The sequence below is a fragment of the Chinchilla lanigera genome, unplaced genomic scaffold (genome assembly GCF_000276665.1).
Source record: "Chinchilla lanigera isolate Chin_1 unplaced genomic scaffold, ChiLan1.0 scaffold00149, whole genome shotgun sequence".
NCBI lineage: Eukaryota > Metazoa > Chordata > Mammalia > Rodentia > Chinchillidae > Chinchilla > Chinchilla lanigera.
Window position 1 is genome coordinate 2,303,898 of NW_004955550.1, and position 10,258 is coordinate 2,314,155.

The following is a 10,258-nucleotide window of genomic DNA, read 5'->3' on the forward strand; positions in this document are numbered from 1 at the left end:
GTTGTGTTAGTGCTTTTGTTTTCCCCAGAGTCAATTATAGAGTGTGAGACCTTTCTGTTGGGGAATATTGTAATAGCACCCCTGTGACATGGAAAGACTAACATCCATAGTGTGCTTCCTGGGAGACTACCTTAGTTTCTAGGTTTCCCTAATTTTGTAACATCAGATGGGGCAAAAATCTGTGGTGTTTATCAGGGCTTCTTGATGACTTCAAATATGTAGTTTCCTTCCTATTCCAAAAGAAAGTGGAAAAAAAGAGAAAAAGCTAGCATGGTGATTAAACGCTAAGAAATATTTTCTTGGCACATTCATATTTTATAAAATTTCAGCCACGTGTGGTGGTGCATGGGTGTAATCTCAGCCCTTGGGGGGCTGGAGCAGGAAAATTGCAAGTTAAAGCCTAGCCTGGGTTACACAGTGAGACCCTGTCCAAAAACCAAACCAAACCAAACCAAACCAAACCAAACCAAACCAAACCAAACCGAACCAGAACAAACAAAACAAAACACCAACAAAAAACACCAACCCACCGCACCAAACCTAGAGGAAACAAACAAATACATTTTGTGAAATTTGCCTTTCTTTGATTTCTAATCTGCTAAGATAGATTTCCATAAACTAGGAGAAACATAGAATCTCAGGGTCAGCGGGCATTAGAAGTTTTCCAATTCAACTGTCATCTATAATGTTTTGAATCATGTTCCCTGAATAACAACATTTGTTTGTTTGTTTGTTCTGAGTCTTTTTTTTTTTTTTTTTTTGGTACCGGGAATTGAACTCATGACCTTGCGCTTGCCAGGCAGGCACTTACACTGCTGAACTATATCCCTGACCCTGTTCTGAGTCTTCAATTTTATTAGTATTTGTTGGTACTTTTTCCTCTGGACATGTTCAGGTTGGTTTGACTTCTTTCCTCCAAGTCTTATCTATGGAATTGTCTAAACCCTTTCTCCAAACTTTCTTCAAATGCCTAGGGATGGTCTGTGTCTTTCTTTTCTCTTTTCTTTTCCTCTCTTTCTTTGTTTCTTTGTTTCTTTGTTTCTTTCTTTTCTAAGATAAAAGGACAAAACACAATAACCAACACGCATACATTTACCAAAATAACACAAAAACAATACAAGCAATACTGAATTTCAGACAAAGTGATAGGAAATTAACAATGGTTATTGTATTACATATTGATATCTTCAAATTGGCTACTCAGATAAACAAATATAGACATGTAAGACTGATCAAACAACTAAACATTAACTGTTCCTTTCAATAAAGCAATAGAAGTCAGTAGCACAACTATGTTAGCTATCCTGTGTATACATATATACATAATTTTCCGCTTCTTTCTTTTCTCTTTCCCCTTACCCCAGTTGTTCTTTATTTTTAAACAGTTTCCTTTCATTTCCCATTATCTATCGTACCTCCTCACTTTTATTCACTCTTTCAGGTTCTTACACTAGTGAGACAATACGGAGTGTAGACATGTGGGTCTGATTTATTTTACTTATGAGTATGGTCTCTAGATATGTCCATTTACCTATAAAAGCCTCAAGTTTATCTTTCTTTATAGCTGAGTAATATCCTATTTTATAAAAGTACCACAACTTTTTTATCCATTCCTCAGTGGGTGGGCATTTGGGTTGCTTCCACGATTTAACTATTACAAATTTCACTGCTATAAACATGGATGCACATATATCGCTGTGATGTGATGTTTCCAGATGTTCTGGAAAATATCCAGAAGGGGAGTAGCTGGGTTGAATGGGACCTCTGGTCTGTGTCTTTTTTTTTGTTGTTGTTTTTCTCTGGTACCGGGAATTGAACTCACGACCTTGCATTTGCCAGGCAGGCTCTGTGGCTCTGAGCTAAATACCCAACCCCTGGTCTGCGTCTTGAATATGGTATAGTTTTATTTTTTCTCCCAAACTTTTAAGGAAATCTGTAGAGCTCCAAAGCCACATTTGAATCAAAGTGCCTAAATAGATAGATAATAAGTATTTTTGGCTTTGAGGACCATATAGTATCCACTGGAACTACTTAACTCTGTCTGCTATTATTGTGAAAATAGCTAGACCCAATGCATATGCAATAGTCATAGCTGTATTGTAATACATCTTAATAGATGCTAACACTTGAATTTCATATACTTTTCATGTATCATGAAACACTACTTTTATTTTGTTTCTCTCCTATTTAAAAAATATTACCACTCTTAACTTTCACATTGTGCAAAAACACAGAACAGACAAAATTTGGTCTTCAAATGAGTAGAACTGAAAAGAAGCAGCATGAAAGATGCTTGTGAATGATCAGTGGGAGAAATGGCCAAAAGAATGTGTGTGGCTTTTATGTAGAAGCTGCATGGTGATCCTTATAATTTACTTCAGGAAGTGCAGGCAAGGTTTGAGACCTGCTCTTCTTAGGAATTGTAGTGCAGAATTCTGAGCATCACCTGTTCTCTGGTTTGAAGAGTCAGGAGCTGAATTGCTAGGCAGGATCTCTCTGGGGACGATCTGGAGAGGACTGACATATCTCCTAAGGGTAAGTAGGGCTGTACCATGACGGGTAACAATCAATAAAACTCACTGTACATCACACTTTATATACAACTGCAGGAAGCCGGTGTGTGGGGCTAAGTGAAAATGCTGGTGTTGCCTCTTCACATCCCGGTCTTTCTTGTGTTTTGCTGCATTTATTGTTACAAGGAGCATAATTAGAGATGAAGCATGTGGGGTGAGATGTGGAAAACTTTGCATTTCAAGCTTCTGACTTTATCTGTGTACAGTAGAGAGCAGTTGCATATTCTTAATGAGAGGAATGACATATTCAGTCCTGTGTTTCAGAAGGAACTCTGGAAGCAATGTGGGTAAAGGTGGGGACAACAAGGAGATCATTAGGAGCCAGAGAGACATTCCTGAGGCAGAGTGAAGGGAACTTGGTGAATTTCCGCATGGGGGAGAGTGAGAGACTGGGAGGAAACAAAGATGACCCACAGATTCAGTCTGAGTGCTCAAGAACAAAGCAATCCTGAATGCTGAGAGGCCTGGGAAATTGGGAGGAATGCGCATGAATGACAGGCAGTGTGATCCTATTATTCTGGTTTCCTTCAAATTTGTTTGGAATGATCTCCCCTTCTCCTAAATAAAGCATTCATTTCTCCCAGCCAACATATGTCTAGAATATGTGTCTTCCTGAGAGACAGGTCAGAAACACGTAAACAAGTACGGACAATTTATTGAGCGTATGGTGTCAGAAAGTTTTCCTCCTAACAGAATTGCATGCAGTTCAGCTTAAACCAGTATCTGTCTCTTAGACATTTGTCACGTGCAGCAGCAGGTGCACACAGTGGCAGTGGCAGTGCACTTACTTATTTCCATGCACGCTCCCTCGACCTGCTGTTATCCTCTTCAGAGCAGACTTCACTTCCTGGTTCCTCAGGGTATAGATGAGGGGGTTCAGTAAAGGGGTCACCACAGTGTAAAACACAGCCACCGCCCCATCCAGGGGACTCTTGGAGCCTGCCCGAAGGTAGATAAAAATACAAGGAACGTAGTAGACCGTGACCACGGTCAGGTGGGCGCCACAGGTGGAGAAGGCCCGGCGCCTCCCCTCAGCAGTGCGTATCTTCAGGATGGCGTGGACTATGTTGGCATAGGACAGCAGGATCAGCGTGAAGCAACTGGCGGCCACCACCCCGATGTCCACAAAGGTCACAAGCTCATTGACGGTAGTGTCAGCACAGGCCAGTCTCAACACGGCAGGGATGTCACAGAAAAAGTAGTCCACTTGATTGGGCCCACAGTAGGGCAGGCGGAAGGTCAGAGTAGCCTGGATGGAGCCATGGATGGAGCCGGCCACCCACGCTCCAGACACAAGGGTGCTGCATAGCCTCCCATTCATGAGCACGGGGTAGCGCAGAGGCTGGCAGATGGCGAGGTACCTGTCATAGGCCATCAGGGTGTAGAGGAAGCACTGCGTGCTGCCCAGGAAGTGAAAAGCATACAGCTGAGCCACACAGCCGCTGAATGGGATGGCCTTGCTGGCAGGAGTGAAGTTTAAAATGATCCGAGGGACAATGACGGAGGAGAGCCACATGTCCAGGAAGGAGAGCACGCCCAGGAGGATATACATAGGGCGGGAGTGCAGCTTGGGGTCAGCCCACACGGTGAGCAGAATGAGCAGGTTCCCCAGCTGAGTGAGGATGTAGATGATGAAGAAGACCAGGAAGAGCAGAGCTCTGAGACTGGGCGGATGAGACAAGCCCAGGAGAATGAAGTCAGTCACCAGTGTGTCCAGCGATGTGTTTTTGCTCCTTCTCATGCCTTCCTGTCATCTGCTGAGACAAAGGTGAGGTCAGTCGGGGGAAACAGCACAGTGAGATTTAAGGAAATGTTCTTTCTCGTGACTAGAACCTAGAAATGAAGGACTTCTGCATTTTAAGTAGAAAGGATTTGCCACCAGTCACCTAGGTTTGCTTGGCAAGATGACCCACTGCTGCTGGTTAGTTTCTGGGCATTCTGAAATGGTCACTTAGTGGACAATGCTATCCACAAATAGAAGTTCATAGAAGTATTAATTATGGACTTTGTCCACAAAGAGAAGACTGTGTACAGATTTTTTTTTTTTTCTGGTACCGGGAATCAAACTCATGACCTTGTGCTTGACAGGCAGGCGCTGTGCTGCTGAGCTAAATCCCTAGCCCCCAGATTTCTTTTTTTTCTTTAGTTTCAGAAGGAGAAATACTTAGGATAGATGTTTAATACTTTCTCTGGCCAGAAGAGAGAGATAGCAAAGTGAGAGCACATCTAGGATGCCAGTTATCGGCCAAATATATTTCCTATCAGTAAAAGAAGACATACACTATACATGTGTTTCCACCTGAGGCAAATGATGTTCCTAAAAATTTTTATGAAACTTCAGTTTTCACAAACCAAACCACACTAAGACCACTTCTCTTTGAGGACAAGCCACACTAAGATATACTAAAAGACAATTATTTGAGCTTTTTTTTTTTTTTTTTCCTGGTACTGGGAATCGAACTCACGACCTTGTGCTTGCCAGGCAGGCACTGTGCCGCTGAGTTAAATCCTCAGGCCCAAGACAAGTATTTGGATGTTTATACATAATGAACATAATGCACATGATGAATCCTTACACATAACAAAAATGCTTTGTTCACCAGTCTGAGGTCTCGGGCTGGGATGTGTAAGTGTGAGTGCCTTTGCAGGTAATCTGCTGGGAGAAGGTGCCTTCTGCCTCTTCCTTCCCTGTCTGTCCAGCATCTGATTGGCAAGTAGGGACACTAGTGGTTTTGTGGTGGGTGCGGGGCGGCGGGGGGGGGGGACGCTTGAAGAACAGGCTTCTTTTACAGGAAGAGACAGCACAAGCTGGAGGTTTTGTTTTGGGGCAGTTCGCTGGGGTGGGAGCAGAAGGTGGGCAGAGAATTCCTGAGCCGGAAGCTCTGGAGAAGCAGGGAGTGCACTTGTAGGACTGAGTCACTAGGAGAGAGCCATTTTAGGAAAGGGAAAAGTGTTGGGTGCTATGAACATGTACTAATTAAAAAAAAAGAAAATAGAACAGTCTTTTCTTTTGTTCTGAAAATAAAAAGCCCAGGCTTGAAAAAAAGACCCTAAATGAAGAAAACCAATTGAATGCTGCCCCCATAACTTACATGTAATACTTTGCCAGAGGCCTGCTAACCTTTGGAAGGTATGGAGTTTTAGGCTATGTAAATTGAGGAGTAAAATAAGCTTAGATTCATCAGCTAAAGAAGTATTTTTAATACCCACAAATTGGCTAATTTGATATATATTCTAAAATCTCCTGGTTCAATTAACATTTTGTATAAAGTCGTCTTCTAAAATAGTTGTAGGTTAATGTGTAATTAAAGAAAATAGGAAGCCAGTTATATCACTGATAGAATCAATATTTAAAGCAGCAAATAATGAAACGCATGCTCTTTGGCCCGTAACTGTGAGGGAGAGGCTCCCGGGGATGGACAAATAAGGGTGGCTGGGAGAGAGCACGTGGGGAGGGAGGGCCTTCTCTACAGGGTGGACCGGGCGCCCTCGGGCTGGACCTTGCTGTGCTCCCCTGGAGGAGACTGGTTCTCTTCGAGCCCTTCGAGGGGGCGCCTTTTCTCACCTTACGAGAAACCAGATCATGCCAGAGCGGGTGTGGCCGCTTGTTACGTCGCACCGAGCTGGGGCTCTGCACGGACACTTCTGGGCTGTGGACATCTCCATGCGGAGCAGATGTGAGTGGCTTCAAGCTGCGGGATGAGGCCTGACCCAGCAGCGAGCTGGGCCAGACTCCGACTGTAGCCCCTTGAGGCCGTTAGGCGGCTTGAGATGAGGTGGGGGCACAGTGCGGAGGCGGAGCCCACCCTTTCCTGCTCTGATGACTCTACCAGCATGTTTCATTCTAAGTGAAAAGACAGAGAATTCATTAAGAAAAGGTTCTTGGGACAAAGGCCTTCCATGCCTCGCTGACGCTGACTACGTGTTCTCATCACTGCAGAAAGAAGGACCGAGGGACCCGTCTCTCACTGTGTTTGCCCAGTGGCAATATTTGGGCACCATGTGTATTGCTTTATTACTTTCTTCAGAACAGACAAAAAATGATAAATGTTGAAAACCTTTTTCCTTTTAATTCAGAGAAGAAAATTGTCAATCTGGAGAAGGGCCGATTTAATTTAAAGTTAATATGCCTGATGTATTGACTTAAGAGGCAGAGAATGAATTAAAAAGATGAGGGGGGGATCAAGAGATGGAGGAGGGAAGGAGGGAGGAGAAGGGGATGGAAAGGGGATGGAAAGATGCCTGAAGATGTGTTTGTACATGAGCCACCTCCCCCGAGGAATGTGATCATCATGCACTGCACACAGGTATTAATAAATTAAATAAAAAATCATAAAAATAAATTTAAAAGGTTAAGAAAAGATGGGGAAAAAGACAGTAAATACTGTTTTCAACAAAACGATGAAAACTTTTAAAGTCTAGAAATCAATCCTCTGTCTTATTGTGAACAGACCAGCTGTAGGAATGCTTTTCTTCTTGGACTCACATGGACACAGCAGCAAACTCTTGGAGGAGGCCGGTCTGTTGTCAGGTGGGCTGGCCCCACAGCTGAGGAAACACACTTAGAACATCCCTTTGGCTTGTGGTGGTGGGTTATTGGATTTCTGCCTTGGAATGGAATTAAAACCTTCCAGAGGAATAGGCTGTAGGTTGATGTAAGAATCTCTCAGACCTCCTGCTCTTGGGAGTCTTCATAGAATGTGGTTTCTCTATGTATTGTCTCAAGTTGGTTATATCATTAGCTAGATCTCCTTTGATCTGTCTTAAAAAACACTGTCAAGAGATTTGGGAAAAATTATTCACCTCTTGGGAGTTCTACCCTGAAACATTTCCCTTATGAGAACTTCATTCCCCATGTTCTCATTATTTTTTGTTTTTGACAAGCGTGAATCATTTCTGCACATTTAGAAAGGCAGTTGTGAGGAACAATATGTATCAGTTTGGATGTTCTCTCTCTCTCTCTCTCTCTCTCTCTCTCTCTCTTTCTCCCTCTCTTTCTCTTCCTGTCTCTCTGACAGTGTCCTGCTGTGTAGTTCAGGCTGACATTGAATTCATTATGCACCTTAGGCAGGCCTTGAACTCTGTGGAGATACTCTTGCCTGATTTCAAATTATACTACAAAGCCATAGTAACAAAAGCAGCATGGTACTGGCACAAAAATAGACACACAGACCAGTGGAACAGAATAGAGGGCACAGAAACCAACCTACAGAACTACTATGATTCTGGATAAAGAAGCCAAAACTACACATTGGAGAAAAATATAGCTTCTTTAATAAATGGTGCTGGGAAAAGTGGATGTCTACTTGTAGAATATTGAGACTAGATCCCTATCTTTCACTGTATATAATAATCAATTTAAAATGAATGAAAGACCTAGGTATAAGACCTGAAACTTTGAAACTGCTGAAAGAAAATGTAAGGAAAATATTTGAAAGCGTAGGCATAGGCAAAGACTTCCTAAACAGGGCTCCAATAGCATAGGAAATAATAGCAAGAGTCAACAAATGGGAAACTAGACAACTAAAAAGTTTCTGCACAGCAAAGAAAACAACTAAGAATGAACAGATATACTATACAATGGGAGAAAAATCTTTGCCAACTACTCTTCTGACAGAGGATTAATATTTATTTATTTATTTTTTGCTTTTTTGGAGACAAGGTCTCACTATGCAGCTCAGGCTGGTTTTGATGTAGCCCAGGTTGGCCTCAAATTTTGGGAAATCATCTGCCTCAGCCTCCTGAGTGCTGGGATTACAGGTGTGTACCACCATGCCGGGTAGGATTACTATTTAGAATATATAAATAACTCAAAATTACTTGACACCAAAAAAATCAAACACTAGATTTTTTGCTAGTCAATAAATGGGCAAGTGAGTTGAATGGATACTTCACAAGAAAAGTACAAACTGTGGATAAATATATTTTAAAAAGTTCAACATTTTTAGCCATTAGAGAAATGCAAATTGAAACTGCATTTAGATTCCATTTCACCCAAGTCAGAATGGCTTTGATCAAAAATACAAAAGCCATGTTTCGCACACATGCTCCAACTCCCCACAATGAATGTGGTCATTATATTTCACAAACTAAAAACAAAAATAATGAAAATGGGGTAGGGGATCTAGAGATGGAGGGAGGAGGGTGGGGAGGGTAAGGGGAATAAAAAGAATAAGATGGCTTCAGTACATGTACCTACTCCCTATGATGAATATGAACATCATATACTGCAATCATGTACTCAGAAAAACATAAAAAAGGATACAAAAAATAATAAAGGCTGGTGAGGATATAAGGAAAGAGGAAGCCTCTACACTGCTAGTAGGAATGTAAATTAGTACAGACATTATGGAACTCAATATGGACATTCCTCAAGAAATTAGAAATAAGGCCAGACGTGGTAGCTCATACCTATGATTCCAGCACTTTGGAGGCTGAGGCAGGAAGATCACCATGAGTTTGAAGCAAGCCTGGGTTGCATAATAAGTGTAAGCCAGCCTGAATATCAGGATGAGACTGTCTCAAAAAAAGAAAAAAAAATCCAACTATTAACACTCCTTGAAGTATTTAGTCAACATACCATAGGGATACTTGCATACCATGTTTACTGCAGCACAATTCATAATAGCTAGGACATTGAGCCAACCTAAATGCCCATCAAAAGATGAATGGAGAAATATAATGTGGTATATATACATGAGTATTATTCAGCCATAAAGAAAATAGAAATGTCATTTTCAAGAAAATGGATAGATTTGGAGACCATCATGCTAAGTAAAATAAGCCAGACTCAAAAAAACTCCCAAGTATTTCATGTTCTCCCTAATATGTGGAACGTGAAAGAGATGACAAGAAAACAGAAGCAGACATGGGTGTGGTGGCACATGCCTGTAAGCCCAGCACTTGGGAGGCTGAGGCCGGAGGATTGCCATGAGTTTAAAATCAGCCTGCAGTACACAGTGAGTATAGGCCAGCCTGCACTATATAGTAAGACCCTGTCTCAAAAAGAAAAAAAAGGAAGTAAACAAGGAGAATATTATTAGACACGAGGGAATGAATAAGAGGGAAGGGAGGAGATGTAAGGGGGGGAAATAGGGAGGGTGGATATGAGCAAAATCAACTATACTCCCCAAAAGGTGAAGCTAGGGGAGAGGTAGGGCACGGGGGCAGTGAATGAGGAGGGGTCAAAGTGATCAAAGTACGTCATGTGCATGTGCAAATCTGTCAAGATAAAACTTGTTAATCTGCACAATCAATAAAAATGAGTGACAAAAAGGACGGAGGGATGTAAGGCCGTGTTTCCTTCTGTAGTTGAGGGGAGTATAAAGAATGAATGTCTTTCACCTCACCTTGTGGTATGGAGTTTTCGCTCTTACTATCTGAGGCAAATTTAGAGTCTTCATGCAGTTACTGTGGAAGTGTTCTTAGCGTCATCACCACCTCCTCCTCCTGTGAGGAGTCCCAGCGCCTAAGGGCTCGTCTGTTCCTAGTGGTCAGTATACTCACAATACTCTAGAAGACAAAACCTGCGGACTTACTTTCAGCGGACAAGCCTTGTGGTCTTTGGTCACGTTTGTTGGTGGTAGTGCAGACGATGTCTGCCGTCTCTGTCCTTGTCATTGCCGTGGTCACCTCCACCTAGGCGCCGCCTCTTAGTGCGCAGTGGGGGACAGGAGGTGGGAAGG

General features: G+C 42.4%; 1 protein-coding gene across 1 annotated transcript; it reads right to left on the reverse strand.

Moving 5' to 3' along the window:
- Positions 1-3,357: 3,357 nt before the first annotated feature.
- On the reverse strand, positions 3,358-4,324 carry LOC102029562 (olfactory receptor 10G2-like). Its single transcript, XM_005412151.2, has one exon. It carries the CDS (start codon positions 4,312-4,314, stop codon positions 3,358-3,360), a length of 957 nt encoding a protein of 318 aa, XP_005412208.1. The 5' UTR covers positions 4,315-4,324.
- Between the last annotated feature and the right edge of the window lie 5,934 nt (positions 4,325-10,258).

Coding starts and splice junctions, on each gene's coding strand:
- LOC102029562 (XM_005412151.2), bottom strand. CDS start 4,314: ATGAGAAGGAGCAAAAACACATCGCTGGACACACTGGTGACTGACTTC.